A 19,129-nucleotide genomic window follows, 5' to 3' on the forward strand; every position below is an offset into this window, starting at 1 on the left:
CTATTTTATATTGTAATTTTTTACGATAACATGGATTTTGATGAGACTGGAATTCCATTTTGAGATTACAATCTCTAATTTTTAGATTCGATTAAATTTAGGCGGGTTTCGTTTGATTTAAGATACAATTTGTGAATATTTACGTCTCTCCTTGAGAGTGAAAATATTTTATATTAGAAATGAGATACTCGGGATAAATAATTTTGGAGAAGTTATCTGGATATTTTTTTATGTATTATTTTATTGACTCGTTATCAAACGCAATGCACTCGCATCGTATACTGCATTTTTAATCCTTTGGTTTAGATATGTAGCTTATGTAGAGACTAAATATTATCCTTCGCTGCACCTAGATCGGAGACATGTTTAACACAGGTATAGAGAATAATACAGTGTATATTGCGAAAGGACATTAAACAGGATGAATGTGCGCGGCAAGTACAATACACGTAGCATTTAGAATATAGAGTTACACATAAAATACGCTTTTTCTCCTTATAACACTTTAAGAAAAAAAGATGAAAGAAATTTATTACATGCGCATTTTTTACGAGTACTTGTTATTCTTTATACAACGATTCTTTTAAATGTGCGATCGATTCTATAATCGCTCCATACATAGATGTATTTCTTTAACAAAGCGTAATGCAATATTAAGGAGTTTTTTTTTTGACATTAATTGATAATAGGTACATAGCATTACAATGTTTAACGGTATTAAAGTTACTCTCGCGATATGTGAATATTCGAAACACGTCTGTCCTTATATAGATACCTCTTTATATTATGACTTATATTGCGTCAAATATATTATAAAAGAATATGGTTCAACGGAATTTTTTTTTTATATCGTTTGAATAATTTGATTTTAAGTACAAATTATATCGGTAAATCGAAATTCCGCGTGGAGAATATCCTATATATTATGGAAATTATTAATAATAATCATTTGTTAATTGATGGAAATTATTGTTGCGACGAATCGAGTATCTTCAGAGGTACATTTTAGGAAGTATAGCCGCAATGAATCAGACAAAAATCCGATCGAACGATCGCGATGGTAATCAAATAATATTCACGACATGCGATCGCTATCGGATTTTGTCGTTTGTTCATACTTTCTTTGTTAAGAGACTCGTACGGAAGGAGGTTGAGACTCCTCTTTTCTCGAATCTCGTCACAAGTCCTACACTCGACGTCCACGTTTCGATTTCACAGCATCCTCGAGAGGACGAGGAACGCCATCGATGCGGCTAGGTTTATCATCGCGGCATTCATCGTGGATGCGGCCGAGAATTGGAGTTTGTTTTTTAGGTCTTCCGGCACGTCCACGTAGACCTTATCGACTCCCACGTCTCTGATCAATTTCGAGAGCTCCGCGGCGTTAACGGAATCACCATCCGACGACCAGATCGTCAGTGTCGCGTTTGTGAACGTCGTGTTCTTCAATAACGTCTTTATGGCATCGATATTGTTCGCCACGAGGCCGGCTCGCACGGGATAAGTTACCGGTTGGGTAACTTGATTTTCCTTCAGAGTGTCGATCATGGTTTGAATCTGCTTCAAACTATATCCACCCTCGGTGATGCCGAATTCTTTTCCATATCTAAAATATTGACGGATAGTTAAACCACTCAATCGCGTAGTATATGGCTAAATAAAAATTTATTTTTTTATTATTTTATTAGTATTATACAAGTCGGATACAAAAAAATAGAATTTACAATTGCAATTTAATATCGATGTATCCATCAATATTTTTATTTAAGTATCAAGCAATTCGACTAAAATTTTATTTCCTGCAAATAATGACGATTTTTTCCGACCAATCTTTAAAAATATCTATCTTATTATTTATTCGTTGATTTTTTAAATATTTTTATTAATATACGTCTTTGACATTGACGTGTATCCGACGTGTATCATACGTATTTTATTGTAGCGCTAAGTTGATTATCTCCTCTCAGGGACTTTATATTTATAACTCTCTTTTTTATAAGAGATCGCTCCATGGTCACGATATATATTTCTTTGCTTATACGGTTAATTAATTACAAGGTTATATGTTAGAAACTGTTGTTACTCTGTTCACACAAGTGCGTCTTGATCTTGTTAAATTACCTGGTTGTCCAGCCGACGGAGAGGATGCTGTCTGGTATAATTCCGTTAGCTCCTTTCAGAAAATCTTTCGCATTAAGCGAAGCATTAGGAGCGTTCACAGGTCCAGGAATAATGTCCGCATTGAGGAATACCGGGAACGTTAGCTGGACAAATAAATGTTTTATTTATGTTTCATTTTTCAAAAAAATACGTTTTATATACTTAAATATATACATATATACATATATATATATATACGCACGTTTGCTCGCAGTTTTGTGAGAATGGGCTTGCTATTCTCGAACGCTTGATTGGATTTAAAGTCCAGCTTGATGCCCTTAGTATGGTTGCGAATGTTGAGCTCGAGGAAATTCTCGAGCGACAGGTCACTCTCAATGGCCGGTGGATGCGCCATTATCGGGATATCAGTCTGATTGATAGTATTGTTAAGTTTTCCCATAACGACATCGGCTTCCAGCATCATGATGTCCTCTTTAAAAAGGAAAGTCGGTTGCTGTTCGTTCGTATGTATGTGTGTGTGTGTGTGTGTATATATATATGCAAGTGTGTGAGGCATAGCTTGAGACGACCGGCTGGGCGAGAGGAGAGTTCTGGCATGTGCATATACGTGCAGGGAATATCGATTACTTCCTAAAGAGGCTGGAAGATTGCCGGATCCACACGTTTGTCAGTGTTAACGCTCAAATGAACGAAAATTCAAGCTTTTTCATGATGAAGGCCATAGAAACTGACGTCAGATTGTCAAGTTGTTTGAAAAAAAAACGAGTAGTTTTTACGAGCTAAAGCTACGACATTTCTTTCTTCTGGATATCAAAGCCATCATTGTAGACTTTCAGCGAGCTTTGGGAGGTATTATAAAAGAGGATAAGCGTTTTTCTCGTGTAATAGATTGTGATAATTTGTTAGAAGTGTGTGATAGAAATATGCAAGAAAGTATATAATCGATCGGGAAAGGAAGAAGAAATTTAGAATTCTGATCCTCAATAATATTTTTGTCATTGAAAGACATATAGTCGCGGAATTAAATTACGAAAGTCAAAAATCGGAAATTTGATCTTCGTTTGTGATTACTTTGCACCTTGGTACTTTATTGAGATTCAAAGGAGGTACGAATGTACTTTTCGAAAACTTTGCATCGTGACGTGACTGCGTACAACTCGTGACTCATCTACGAGGATTCAATCGTATACGGAAATAGAAAATTTAAATACGAAGTCTTGAATTTTTCTTTGAAGTTGAAGCGCAAAGTTGAGAAAAGTTCCGTAGTAATTCGAGTTTAAAGTTGGCGTATATTCCGTGTCGAGATACGAAATGTACGTACATGTATATCAAGGGAAAGATGCTTGTCAAAAATACGAGACTTAATCAGTTTCATTTATATTTTATATAGACCTGGTTTGTGAAGGCGTGCTAGATAAATCTTGTAAAGCGGATACTGCATAAAGCTTTCTCCCTTGCTGTCGATATTTCTGAGAGCGCACTTTTCAAGGACGTCCCACACCATTATTTAAAGCGCGCCGATGTAAAAAATACATGTCACCATGCGGGCTGACACAAAGACACGCGCAATTGAACTCGATATGATGGGATATTCACGAGAGGGAGACAAATGCAAAAAAGCATCGGCATTGAAAACTAACGTCATAAAATGCCACCGAAGTTCATTAATTAATAATATATTGATGATCGAAAGTCGCGAAATTAAAGTAAATTAGCATTTTGTCGGGACGCGAAATTTTCGTCGAGGCTATTTCCGATTGTTCAATATTAAATATTTACCGTGACTGTTACACGTTTGCAACTAAAACAGTTCAAGGTGCCGCGTCGCAAATAGATATACATATCTCAATTATTTGTAATATTTAATATTGCACATTCTTATCGACTATTATTATTATTATCAGATTTATCAATTACTGTCTGCTGATATGAACCATTTAGAGAGAATCTTATGTAATTATCATCTTTTGCAATCTTATTGGCGCAGTAGCGTTGTGTCAGCGTTAATCTTCAAGCGATCATGTTTCGAAAGTATAACTTTATTATTTTCATTGAAATATTATCAAAATATTATCTTAAATAAATCTTTTCTGAATGCATTAAACTGTCATGGCCATGTTCAGATTCTAAATTAAAAAATATATTCGAAAATCCGTCAACATTTTAACGATGTCGATTTTACGTGAAAGAAAGCATCCTGGTTTAATAATTTAAAATTTTTCTTATCTACGAAAACAATGGGATGCTTATTAAAGCCGCGTCAAATACCTTCAAAGCAATCGTCGCATTTCCAACAATGCCGGCGATATCCGAGCACGCGAGAATAATTAGAGTGCCGTCGCTCTCCTCTCCATCTCTCGAGTGCAATAAACGAAGAACGAAGGGAACTTAGACTACGACTTCACAATCGACCTACCTGACGAAAGTGCTCTCTCCAATTCCGTCAGGTTATTGACGGCGTGCGCCCAGACAATCTTCGTGAGATTGCCTTTGATTTTGGGGAAGAACTTGGTCGGATCCGGCGCGACAGGCGACGGGCTGTTGTTGTTGCACATGGCAGCCTCTGAAACACGAAAAGCCACCTAAACTGTATTTTATAAGGCCATGTTTCGCATTTACATCAGTAACGTGCACGGACTTGACCTTCTCTCCATCAGTATTCCCGAGACCGCGCGAACCATGACCCAATATTCGCTTCATAATTGAGCGAGGACTCGAGAATTTCTCGCGGCAACCGGCTGTTCTCTCCGAGACGACGCGACGGAGAGAACCTTATTCGCTCTCCTTCTATTGTCTCGTTCGATCGATATAATCACGTTCATTTGTCACGAGGGGTTTCCAACTACCGTGGTCGGCTGGCGAGCCGAGCGACCGCGAATCCGGGTGTCATCTCGCCGAGATATACAGATATATATATATTACTTTTCCCGCCGCGGCGAAATCCTTCTTTTTTCAGTTTTTTTTTTTTTATTCTCTTGACGGCGTAAATATCGATAGAAGTGAATTACATACGTCACAGGACCGTATGTAGTCGGGAGAATAAACCTGTACGCGCTCGGGGACGTGTCAGTATGAATTAATAACGGGATTGCGTCGAAAAATTTCACAGTGCGCTCGGCTCTTTTTCTCCGGCGGGTTAGACCATTTCCGGTACATTCCGAGCCATGTGGTGAACAAACTTTGCGCGTCAAATGACCCCTCCGAACAGATTACGAGGGCGATTGGCTTCTCTTTAGACTACGTCTTTTTATGAATGGCCAACAGCGGAGCCAAGTCCGTTAAAAATTTGCTTTGATCTTCAAAATTAAATTTGATATCGAATTTTACAGAAGTAAGCGAAATTTCATAGCGAGACGGAAATATCGAGGTAAATGTTTCTCTTAATTAAAAATCCCTTCCTGTTTTTTTTTTTTTTTTTTTTTTTTTTTTTAAAAACGTGAACGAAAGAGAGATAGCGGTTTTAGGCACGCTACGTTCGACAATGCGGGTATGTCACTTAAAGTTTAATATCGACCGTGATAAAAAAGTTTGTGACTAATCAACTTCACGACCCGCAGCCAATGTTTGTTCCTTGTCTACTACCAGTTTGTAACCGGAGCAAAAATTTGACGGAGAATCTTTTTACCGCGTAGAAACCGCAGATTGGCCGGATTAAATTACTATACTCGTTAAATTATTCGGAATTAGTCATTCATTTTTTGTAAAGTTTTTCTGAAAAACTTTTCTCGTGCGAACAATCGATAGCTAGCCGTGCCAATGATTCCGTTTGACCCGTTTCCGATCCAATGATCACGGACTAAATGTGATCGGTCAATGGAAATATGCTCAACTGGCTTTTTTTTTTTAAACATTAATAGCAGCTTTCTATCCGTACATTTCCGTAGTTTATAGATAAAATAACTATCGAACTGTGCGAATATTTTCTGGAGATTTTAAATTTTTTATAAAGCCCATATATACGCGTTGTACAAAGATACAAAATGTTCGTGTCACTTGGGAGAGAATACATCGTTGTACAAGAGAAATTTACTTATAGCTAGATGGAAGAACCGTGAGCAAATTGCATTTGCCGAGCAATGCGAGTGATAACAAACTTTAGCGCGACCACTCCCGGGTTAATTTAATGACATTCCTACGAAGAGCTAATGCTCATTCGTGTACTTAGATACACGATAGCAAGAGGGGTGAGTCAGCAAATATTATTTGAATTGGTCACACCATATTAAATTCGTTTTGATTCTCGTCACTCGTGAGATGTTTCATATGTGGCAAATTTTTAAATATCTTTTGGCGTTTATATATGTCCTCGTGTACGTTGTCCTTGCCAAAAATCCGAGCTTCCCCCAAATTTTACCGGACGTATCATCGCTACAGTGTCTACGAAACGGCCGTTTCTGGTACGGCAATCTCGTATAAAGACCATACTGTACTCGAACCGGTCCAACCACGAGGGAAAACCGTGAGAGCGGTCCTCCTTTTTTGTTACGAGATCCGTTTGTGTGCGCGATCGAACGCTACGAGATCGAGGCGATTGAACTGGTCGAGTTCAGGCGAACTAATTGGCTGGACAACCGATCGTCTGTTCTCTCGTGGTTTTCCGACAATACGACATGCCGTTGCACCGCGTATTCTGATGATTTTATTATTGCGGTTGGAATTACGGAATTCTTCCGCGTCACACAACTCGGCAAAGGTAAACATTTGTTTTTTGAAACGCATAGCGTGATGTGCATTCAACGTCAATGTATGTTTTTACCGATCCGGAAATGTCTAATTTAAAAAACGCAAGCGCGACATCTTCCACATGTATCTATTGTATAACATAGTGTTGCAATGAAGTCTTTTACAAATTGAAATATCCACTTCGTGCACGCGAACAAAGTGAAGAACTAATTAAACTTAGGAATAGAAGTTCCATTGTTTGATTAATTGATTGATTGATTAATGAATTCGACTTTGCGACTAGAAAGTTTCTCTTAAAACAACAATAATATATTTGCGTACAATTCATTTAAAGAGATGAAACCGTAGCACACATGGAGAAAAAAAAAGAAAACGTATTAAAAAATTTAATTAAGAAGAAATAATGTTTTTGTGATCCATGAAATAATATTTCTCAATATACATATAATCCTGTAATATCAAATATGCAGAAAGATAAATTATGATAACAATATTTATGGACGTATATAAATTTACGCATTTGAGACGTACGGGAAAATAATACCGATATGCCAGTGTAAACCATTCACTGCTGATCCCGTGTAAAATTTCGTTTTAACAACTTTCGATATTTCCAAGCCGAGCATCAATTTTTATTGTATTCTCGTTTCACCGTAAAATGTCAAATGTCACGAATTTCATATCGGCTTTTCAGCTCTACAATGTCTCGAATTACAAGCACTTTATCGCGACCCGTATTTTCTTAGCTCGTACGTGACGTGTCGTGGATACAACGAGGATGCAACAGTGAAATCGAATCAGACTTCCGACTCCGTGAACAGCACCATCGCGCCGGCGGCCTGGCTGCCTCTCTCTCGCGATATACAAAAGAATTCCGATGCCCTCGTGGGCTGATAAAAGCATCTTTCACGCGTCACTGCGCCGCGTATAGTTTGCAAATAATCGCGACTACCGGCGTTCTCTTCCGCTTAGAATGTGCTTCTGAAGGCTCAAGTCATCTCGCCGGCGAGGCGGAGCCTCGTTTCGGTGGATTTTGCCTTAGTCAGCCGACTGACAAAGCGTGACTTACCGCTTGTCTACTATTACCAACGAACTTGAGTTTCGATTAAAGTAGGAATCGACTGTTCGAGAGCAGCAATTCGGAACTTTAACCGGAATTTGATATCTCGCGGATTTACCTGACAGAATTTCATGTTAGTCAAACTAGTTCTATGGAAATGCAGAACAAATCGTTGACTGTCAGATACTTATTCATAGGAATTAGGAACTTGTTCGACGTAATCAATATTTTTGGTCTTGGTAAGCTGGAAAGATTTGGTCAAAATGTAAAAAAAATTATATTTAACTTCTTTTTTATTTATTATATTTGAAATGTAATATGTCGGTCGTGCTCGCGAGAGAAAGAGAGATGTATTATTAAATTATCGATTTTAACGAATTCATGTAATGCTAATGATGTTATATATTCGATCATTTTCCAAGACGAGGAATCAGGTTACAGGTATTACGAATTGTAACAATTGCGTTATTAATTCCGTAGAACTGCGCAATCGCGAAATGATTTATATGTTGTGTCATCAAGTGTAAAATGTCAATGATAAATAATAATGTACAAACAGTCTGACAAACAGCTGATGGGCCATCTGTCACGCTTATTCCGAGCTGTTCAAACTGCGAGCATATATCTCATATACATATTTTAAAATACGATATCGTGTTTTTCTAAATCGATTATTTCAATGTTTGCTGAAAGAGGTTTCACATAAGTTTTAATAGTGCCAGAAGTGGTATTTTGATATCAGAAGGTATAATACAAAATCAGCCATGTCGGACCATGTTGGATCATGTCGGCCGCTCGCACGATATAGCGAGAAGTATATCGTTACAATGTAAAAGATTGATACATTAATATATGCAACAAAATTTGTTCAATTTTATTAAAGCATTAACTTCTGATAGCAACTTTTTTGCTGTTTATTATATATTGCTATTTTACCAAGAAACTTTCCATCAAATTAACGGAGCTTAAGGTATAATTACGGACTTGCATCATGGATTACGCCGAGTTTTAAAAGTTTGACCAAGTTTGAAAACCAAGTTAAAGATTTCATAGAATTTGACCTCGCGGTTCGCACGTATAGAATATTAATTCCGAATTTAATACCGAAATTCGCTATTCGGACTTACTGTGATTAATTATGAAGATATGGCTACCTGATGAATTTAGATGTTATAAGTTATAACACGTGATAATAATTTTTAAAGGCGTTCTCCAAACTTCTTCGACAGTTTTGATCAGGATTGAGATAGCATGAATCATTTGATGTTAATTGCCTTACACAAAACAAAAATGCGGTTATCTGTTAAAAATAAATGTTTTCTCGTTTGGTCATTTATTTAGAATTTATAGATTAAAATTTTTTATTTAGAAATATTAATGGCCGTTTAATGCGCCGAGAAAGGTCGTCGTTTTTTACACGATGACGATTTTGCTTCCATCTCAACTATTCATGCTCGAGCGTAGATCGCAAACCGTGATTCATACAATCGATTTGCGAGCATTGCGTCTTTTAAAGTCAACAACCGCATCTACGGGAAATTTCCGATTTCTACATCTCAGTCAAACTTATTCGGGCATAATCTTTAAGTATACCAAACGCACATAATATACTTGCATATTCCAGCGTACAACAGAACGATGAATTTGTTCTGCTTATCGCGGATAAACATGCCGTTATCGGTTTGATAGTTTTTTTCCATTTCATATAAACGTTATATCGTCTGGCGAGTTCCATTCAGGTGATGTCGTCAAATAAAAATGATCTCTCCGGTCGTGACTCTTCGATACAGATAAGATTGAAATTGCATTGTGTTACCGCTTTCTCTACTCACATGATATTCTCTTTGTCGAAATGCGATAAAAACCGGTTTATTAATGTAAAGCCAGATTACGACACGGTCATGTGGCGCCGCAATGATTGTCTTTTCGAATAAGTACTCGTCGATAATTTATTTGCAACACAGGATTTTTACAGACGTTTCAATATCGTATCGAAATAACCTTGTAACGCGCTCTGTAATAACATTGCGATCCAACCTCGCACACTTGTTTTCATCGCGTTTTTAACGCTTCTTGATACGAATTATTCATGACGAGTCATTGTACTCCGTCTGGATGTTCGCGCGATTGATGCGATTCTGCTTCTCATTGCTATCAGTGTTTTGCTTTCGCAACGAAATGCGATGCACGATTTACTTTTCATTGTCATGTGGATGTTGGTATCTGTCTGAGTACGTCATGGTGACTTGCGACATGAAATAATATGATAATGTTGATCGCGAATTGTATTTAATATTAAAATATTTTTTTACAATTAAAATACAGATTATTAACTAAGATTATTGTTGAAAGCTGTCGACATACGTATCGTGGGATTTCGTTAATCCTCATGGATCACACATTTCAAATTTACGCGAAGTGACTGCTGAACTGATATAAATCATTAATTAATTGCCTCCTGGCAATTACGCTGCCTATCCCATTCATTTTCGTAATGAGAATCACTTACGTCATGAGATCTCGTTCCCAAGAGTTTTTAACCCTTTTTACGCTAATTGTTTACGTGTCTTTTATCTTGGTCCCGGAAAAAGATATCGTATACTGGTACTAACATCCACATCTTTCATATTCTGGGTCGCCGATAGATACGATTCTCGTTTGCGATGTATCGAAATATTTATTACTAGAGATTACATTGATCTTCTCATTTTTATACTTTCCGCGCACTGTCTGCTTATCCGTAAATCGTTGGTGTAGGAACGCGCAAAGAAATGCTATAAACAGTTTATTTTCGTACTATTTTCGTGCGCGGTATGCTGTAACTTATATGCCATCGGTATCATCACGGTCGCGGCGTTAATCTATTTTCGCAGACGCTTCATTTATAAGCAACCATGCAAGCATCGCGGCAGGTATCGGATCGTAGCGTATCTTTGATCAACTCTCTTTTTAGCGGCGAGTATTATGACAATGCCGAAAAAAATGCATTTGGAAAATATTTGTGTTTACCACTATTTTTTTGGATTTGGCAAACATTTACATTAATTGTTTCGATCGGAATTGATCATTCCATATTATTCATGTGTCGTCAGGAAAGGAAAAGAATGTTCACGTCGACAGCGAAGGAATTTGCGTTAGGCCGGAAGTAGGAAGAGGAAGAAAAAAGAAAGAGACGCGTGTCGGTGATGCATAATAAATATCTCCGCGTGTCACGGGATTAATTGTGTTTCCGCTATGTACATCGAGCGGTGGCGCTGATTAAAATTAAGGGCTAATTTAATGTAAGACGCTAAAGAGACACCTCACCGAGTGCACGAACGTACCTATATACGTTGAACGGCGTGCGTCACCCGTGAGATTATTATTAGCGATCGATTGGGGGACGGATCGAGACGAGGATTTATTACGTGTCATCGCGGTCTCCCCAGACCGTATCCTCTATCATCCTGCAATCTATCTCTTTCGGTTTGGAAACTTTACTGGCGATCGCGGGCTCGAATTAATACTTGGGAAAAATTTATTATGCATTAACAAGGAATGTGGGGGAAAATTTAGAAAATTTAATTGATTACAATCAACATTTAATTTGTTTCTGACTCACGGATTTCGAGCCTCGTTATCTCGTACAGTTCGTTTCTCACCTTTATCTTCCTTAAGTGGGGCATGTCGTAATTTGAATTAAATTATGGAACTTTCCGTGTGGAGAAATGCCTTTTCTCGTCGAAATCGTTTATTTGCTCGCCGCGACATCGAACATGTCAGGATATCTGAATCGACGTGATCTATAAAAAGTCTTGGATTGTAAAATCACTATCCGTTGAACAGTCCGTTCGTCTAAGTCGGCGGTACGTCGATTTCATTGTCTCCGTTGTAAGGAAAGTTTTTAAACATCTCTTGATTTTCATTTTCGGAATCGAGTGGAAAATTCCACGGACGCAGTTATATCGTCGAGCCTCGGGTTTGAAGGCTTCATTCGTTAAACTCAATGTAAACTTTACTCACGACTTAACGCGCGACTCGGAGAAGATATCTTCCCTTTAGCGATGTCAAGCGGAGAAACGACGTGACAAAAAAAGAAAATCGATACGTCTATCAGAGGAGCGTATAGGCTTTTCAATGCGCGAGGCGCGCCCCTATAGGTTTTACGACGTTTAAGAAAGATATTTTAGACACGGATTTCATGATCTGCTAATTGTCAGGTTCGTAATTGTCTTGCAGAATGTGGCTTTAAAATAGAATTGATACACAACGGCTAGTTTCTCTTGCGCAGTTTCTCGGTTTCAAACTGCTTGCAAACGAACACGAACGACTATCACTCTCACCGCGGTGATTTATGTTCTCGAACGTAACATTATATCGAGCTGTCAACAAAAGCTGTCGTTTGGTTCGCGCTACGTATATTACTGATGAAGAGACTGAAAGAAAGAATGAGATCTCTATAATATTCTGACAAAAGTAACATTGATTTCAATGATTTATTTTTTTGTTGGAGTAACGAGACGATTTTGGAATAAAATATTCATTTGATATATTGTTACTCAAACGTTTTCAATTAAGAAACAATCCGCATTTAAATCATTCATAAACAATTGATTCTAAAAAGCCACCGTTGTTGCGTAATAAAAGTGATCGTTCAATGAATTTGCCTGCATATATCTGTCATTTATTTTCGATGCACGCGATGTAAATAAAAATACAATATATTACACCATTCATATACATCGAAATATCATGTGTCGTTCATACATCAATTTTCAAGTTCATACATCGTTCATACAACATTCTAAATTGCATTATGTCAAACTTACGGATCACCGTTAGCAGTATCGCGATCGTCGTGATCATGGTACTCGCCATGGTCCTCGATGCCGGGTGTACCGAAATCGCAATGGGGTGCCCGACAAAAGAAGGGACGGATCGGCGTGAGAGAGAGGCAAAAGCGATGGGGAGAGCGATGTAAATAAAAATACAATATATTACACCATTCATATACATCGAAATATCATGTGTCGTTCAGACAATTCCGTTTTAAACATTCTAAATTGCATTATGTCAAACTTACGGATCACCGTTAGCAGTATCGCGATCGTCGTGATCATGGTACTCGCCATGGTCCTCGATGCCGGGTGTACCGAAATCGCAATGGGGTGCCCGACAAAAGAAGGGACGGATCGGCGTGAGAGAGAGGCAAAAGCGATGGGGAGAGAGAAAGACACACAGCACAAACCGACGCGGCTCTTCCACGACTCTTCCGCAAGACGCCCGGTCAACTCGACGGCCTCGAAACGACTGGCTGTCTCCACGAGAGGAGCGGTTGGTCGACCGATCGTCGAAATCCAGGCTCGTACATAATGGCACGTACAGGCAGCCGGTCATATTTCGCGGCGCCGCAATGCCGCGCCGGTACACACGTGCTCTCTCACCACTTCCCCGCTCGGGGGAACCGGGCCCCCAGCACGAATCACAAAACGTGGGGTCGCAAACGGTCGAGAGGACTTAGGGGAGAAAAAAAGAAAGAGAGAGAGAGAGAGGGAGCGGAAGGACGATGCGTGGATCGAATCGAAAGTCGTTTCGAGACGCAAGAGTTAGAAAGGATTCATCGCTGTCACAGTTTATCGCGGAGAAAGAGAGAGAGAGAGAGAGAGAGAGGGAGCGGAAGGACGATGCGTGGATCGAATCGAAAGTCGTTTCGAGACGCAAGAGTTAGAAAGGATTCATCGCTGTCACAGTTTATCGCGGCTTCGGTCGACACGGGATTTCCGCGTGCGACATTCGCGAAAGACTGTGACATATCTACTTGCGCTACCGGAAAGAAGGACGCGCGATCGCGGAAATATCGACACGAACAGGTAGATTGATCGTCGCACAAAGCTACGCCTGGAGATTGGAAAATCTGTAAAAGAAAGAATCGGGATTTTCCAGTTTTTTCACCCCTCATTGAATCGTACGTTTAAAATACGGCTCTATCCCTCGTTCGAACGGGTGGGAAGTTATAAATACATTAACGAATAACATGCGCAAATGTATTACATGCTTATATCATAATGTATTTTGCAAGGAAAAGATTATTAAATGAACAGAAAGATATGAACGATTATAATCTATTCTACAGACATGCCTGAAATAAATATCCTTGAATGTATGATGACATGCGCAATCTAAAGTAGATGGTCGTGTACCTACATGATAGTTATTATCCGAATAATCGTATTATACTTTTACACAACAATACTTTTATAAGTTGTTATGATAAGCAATTTTTTACACGTTACACATTATGTTTGTTAGATTTTCATGGCAACTTTAAAAAAGCAAAATCGATCAAACAATAAGAGCTTTAATCAGTCGACTCACGATATAATGTTTTATCAATACTACATTCAATTAATTCGGCGGTTAAAAGCGACACCCTTACGGGACTTAATCGACTGAAGCGGCTTTGATGGGGGTTTTCTGAAAGGACAAGGAGGCTGACGATATACGTGCCATAAGCGCGATTAAACGAGTTTGTGTAGTTATCGTGCATTGTTTTACGCAAAGTTCATCGTGACTCTGCTCGACATGTGTTTGGTACAGGATCCCCAAACGAACCATAAATGTGGGCGACAGGGGTCGTTTTCGTGACTCCGGGCGCGGCACGGAGGGGTGAAACATCTGCCGAGGGTTCACGACCGTAGGGCGGGCGCTAAGCACCAATTTCGCAAAACTTTTATATTTGGTAAAACACATTTACCATTCTTCTTTTTACGACGCGAAAAACTTTTTTCTAACAAGACACATAGTCTTGCTCGAGAGGAGAAGTAGCGCTTAACATTTTTATTCACGGATCGTGATGAGAATAATTAAATCCTTTCAGTAAATCATTATGTTTATCTTTTTTACGAAAAATCTTGTATAGTATATTTTTAAAATATTTCTTAACTGTGATATTTTTGAAGGAAATTTTTGCGACCGAGAAAACGTAACTTTAGTAGATCAGTAAAATTCAACGAAATCATAATTAGATCCGCGAATGTCATGTCTTTTAAGTGTGACTATTAAACACTGCATTTCTTGGTATCGGGATATAGCTGAATTGTTACTCTCTCCTTATCTAGTGAGTCATCCAATCGTATTATGCGACAAATTTACGCGACGTGTTAGACGCGTAACATTTTGTGGAAAAATACGATGCGCGTCTTATCGCTTTATCCGCGCTAACGAAAGCAATTCACAGGGTGACGTTTCTAGCAAGAGACACTGAATTTATGAATAATTGTTTTCTTGTATCCAGTATCAAATTCTCGAATCATCTGCATATTGTAATTTAAACTATTAAAGGTTACAATAAATTTCTGTGCATGCATATCTTATTTTCAAAAAGAAAGAGAAGCCGTAGTAATTATTCGCGATTATATTAATGAAATATAAACCCATAATTACCTCTAACGAGAGAGAAAATTGACGGTCTGATATGTGATTATAAATTAAATTCATTTAATTAAATATTCAGTTGCATTCTATGTATTCACGAATTTTATGCATTTTCTATTTACTCTTTCTTTATTAATATTATATAATTTATATTGGTTATATGTCTATAACTAATCTAGAATCGGTCATATCTTGTTCTCTTAACTATGTCCATTTGTAATGTTTGTAAGAGGCACAAATATAATTATCGTTTACATGTATAAGCTGGCACGACGGGTCAACGGTGTTAATGAGTTAATTTCGCGAATAAACGTCACGCTATTTTTGCGGATAGAAGGACGGTTTATTTATTTAACGCTGGAATTGCGGTCTTTTTGTGCTTTTTAAAACTGACTCGTTCCTCGGAGAACTTTTCTCTTGAACAATCTCGTTGCAACGCAGGTAATGTTTGCTCGAAGTTCGTGTCCATGATACAATAAGCCATTATGTGTCATTGATTATACTCTCGTTTTATATCTGATAGCGCACTCGCGATAGTGCAGTTAATATCGAATGAAAAAAATTAGAGACGCACACGACGCGCAATATGATTTATGCCATTTTATTTCCAGCGTAGTTGAGAATATCGCTGCGAGAGCTTTTTTAATATTCGCGATGGCCATCTTCAGTCACCCGATGGACGTTTTCAATTATGAGAAACGTTCGATTTTTATTCAGAAAGTATCTTCAGCGTAACTATTGCATTCTTTGTCTTCCCGATGACGTCTTTGCGTGACGTATCGATCTTTTTCAGAGTTTCCTGAAACAATTTTGAAAGAAAACCTGGAGGCCGTGAAAATGTTCGACTTATAGAGGTAAAGTGCAAGGAGATGTTTTCAAATCATTCGCGCGTTCTGTTTTCGATAAGGATCGGTAATTCTGCCGATACGTTTCTCGTGCATTTCCAAAAATTTTTAGTCGGATCTGGCGCCACGATGAGATAAGGAAAGAAGTGTCTCCACGAGACAATGGCAAACGCTATCCCTTGTTGCTTAGAGCCGAAATTCCCTGTTAAGCTCGCTCAGGTATATCTGCTTTAAAAGACGTTCTATGCTCGGACGCGACATGCAGATGTGACAATTAGACGTTCCAATTTTCACCCGTATGCTAATACCATCGCAAATTTCACTCGCCAGTGCGACAAAACAAAGAACGAAGCTGAATCCGGGTGAATCGGAGTGTTTCCTCGACAGCAAATCTCCATCCACGTTCTCGTGGGCAATCTTTTTTGCAGGCTTCATTGGCGATAGATGAAATAGAGCAAGTTTATCAAGATTACGTAAGATTGCGTTAGATAAACACATTTAAAAAAATGGAGCATTTTATGCGAATTTTTTTAATCTTTTTTTTCTTTTTTTTTTTTTGCAATGAAGAACGCTTTAATTCACTGATGATTAATGGGACATATACTTACATAAATGTAGAGTAATGTCATGTTTTTAACGATTGCGCAAGTGATACATTAGCGCAGTGTCGATAATACGATAAGATAATGTTTTATTTTAAGTGTATAAATGTAAAATTATTTTGTCGCTTTATCGTTTTATCGCCCGGAAATGCAAGAAACAATTATTAATGGATTTATCTTTCGAAACACGCCGAAAGATATCTGACAAAAATTGTTTTCACTTCCCGATGATTTACTTGCGATATCAATCGCTATTGATATTTTCCGCAATGCCCTAGATCGCGAATCCGATTCTTATTCATCTCCTAAAATTCCTCTGCTTGCCTCGCTTGTTGTAACTCTTGGCGTGTTTGTTTAGGGGCTTGTTTGCGTATTCATGCCTCCGTATATTCAACATTCAAAATCAACAAATGCGTGCCGCTTTAAATATGTGATTTTACTTCGCTCGAATTACGCGATTCGTGTGATAAACAGCTTAGTGCATCGCGTGAAAAGAAAAGAAAAAAGATCTGCGTGCGAATATTACATTTTTTGCTCGCCGCGCCGTGCATATTCCGTCGTTATCATCTCTCCTTGGTTCCGCTTTGTTTCACGCACGTGTGTATATTTTGTTGCGCGTATCGGAAATTGAATATCGATGTCAAAGATGTTTTCCTATTGTTTCCCATCGCGTTACAAATTTTCCATGTAAAAAGTAAACATATAAATGTAGTTCATACATATAACACAAGTCTAAAAAATGTTTTACTTCTCTAACATTTTTCTTCACAAATGTATAATAATTTTTACAATTAAAAATATGATTAATTTTTGTATGTTTTTAAATAATGTTTATATAGAACATAAATGTAAGAAATGTTCTTAACTCTAATAATTTTTATTGGAGCATTTGAGTTAGAGGGGAAGCAATAATTAGTGCATCGCGTGAAAAGAAAAGAAAAAAGATCTGCGTGCGAATATTACATTTTTTGCTCGCGGCGCCGTGCATATTCCGTCGTTATCATCATCTCTCCTTGGTTCCGCTTTGTTTCACGCACGTGTGTATATTTTGTTGCGCGTATCGGAAATTGAATATCGATGTCAAAGATGTTTTCCTATTGTTTCCCATCGCGTTACAAATTTTCCATGTAAAAAGTAAACATATAAATGTAGTTCATACATATAACACAAGTCTAAAAAATGTTTTACTTCTCTAACATTTTTCTTCACAAATGTATAATAATTTTTACAATTAAAAATATGATTAATTTTTGTATGTTTTTAAATAATGTTTATATAGAACATAAATGTAAGAAATGTTCTTAACTCTAATAATTTTTATTGGAGCATTTGAGTTAGAGGGGAAGCAATAAAATAATAATAATAATAATATTATATAAAGAAAGTTGTAAGGCTATTATCAGGACGACTCCTATAGAGATATGAATACGTTATGGGCTTCACCGATAATTTAATCACACGGTTTTAAATACTTTATGTTTGCTTTTGTTCAATATTTAAATATGATTTATTATTTTGCAAAATTTCTAAAAGCACTATAAAATACATAGGATTGCAATATGTACGTCTTATATATGAAGTGCAATTGCACATTCTGACCTTTTCAGATGCGATTACGCATAAATGAATTTTACAGCAGCTACTCTTTAGATCTGACCGTAGAAGACAAACGGCGTACTCGCAGTTACGAGACTCGTGATGATCGATAGTAGGCACAATGCCTCACGAGTTCTTTATCAGCTTGGCGTTTCAAGGCATGCAAAACTTGGCTTTCATTATATTTAGATTTTTTTCTTATTTATATTATAATATACGATGACATAAATTAATATATTCTTACTTGAGTATGATATACGGTAGATTCGACGGTTCAATCGAAACGATTCTTGCAAACTGATTCCTACGAAATTTTAATAACGTTTTTCACCGTGTAATGGCGTGCAAGTGCTGCGTAGCATGATAAACAAATTTTATGCGTTTTTGATGCTCAAGACAAATTTTTCATGTTTAAAAGTTAAAATAAACATGTATCCCGGTGTTTCGTGCAGATATAATATAACATAAGATAATTAAAAGTATTCGAAAATGAAAGAAAACTGTTATTGGCAATGCAGTAATTTGCGTTAGCAATTTATGATAGTAGTGAATAGGAGTGTGTTACCTATCAATGATATGACAGTTTAAAAAAATGGGGCTGCCATTGTGTGTTTGTGAACATGTATAATAATTGAGGAAATATAGAAGATAAAAGTTTGATTTTGTTAATTTATTTAAAAAATAAAATATAAAATAATACTGTAAGAAAGTCTACAAAGATGTACTATTAATCATATGAGATCAACGATTTAATAATAGTAGAGAGTAATCTTTATTGAAATACAATAAAAATGATAATAAAACTGGTA

General features: G+C 37.4%; 1 protein-coding gene across 3 annotated transcripts; it reads right to left on the minus strand.

Moving 5' to 3' along the window:
• Positions 1-221: 221 nt before the first annotated feature.
• On the minus strand, positions 222-13,187 carry LOC115238246 (protein FAM151B). Of its 3 annotated transcripts, none has more exons than XM_029811899.1 (5): positions 12,927-13,187; positions 4,538-4,684; positions 2,363-2,592; positions 2,122-2,264; positions 222-1,606 (listed from the first exon to the last, which is right to left on the minus strand). In XM_029811899.1, the coding sequence occupies exons 1-5, from the start codon at positions 12,973-12,975 to the stop codon at positions 1,213-1,215; spliced, it is 963 nt and encodes a 320-aa protein (XP_029667759.1). In that variant the 5' UTR covers positions 12,976-13,187; the 3' UTR covers positions 222-1,212. The 3 variants fall into 3 exon arrangements, with proteins under 3 accessions (XP_029667759.1, XP_029667757.1, XP_029667756.1); XM_029811897.1 differs by lacking the exon at positions 12,927-13,187 and adding an exon at positions 12,673-12,806; XM_029811896.1 differs by lacking the exon at positions 12,927-13,187 and adding an exon at positions 4,765-4,836 and having other exon boundaries at positions 4,538-4,703.
• Positions 13,188-19,129: the final 5,942 nt, after the last annotated feature.

The sequence above is a fragment of the Formica exsecta genome, unplaced genomic scaffold (assembly GCF_003651465.1).
Source record: "Formica exsecta isolate Colony F162 unplaced genomic scaffold, ASM365146v1 scaffold33, whole genome shotgun sequence".
Lineage (NCBI taxonomy): Eukaryota > Metazoa > Arthropoda > Insecta > Hymenoptera > Formicidae > Formica > Formica exsecta.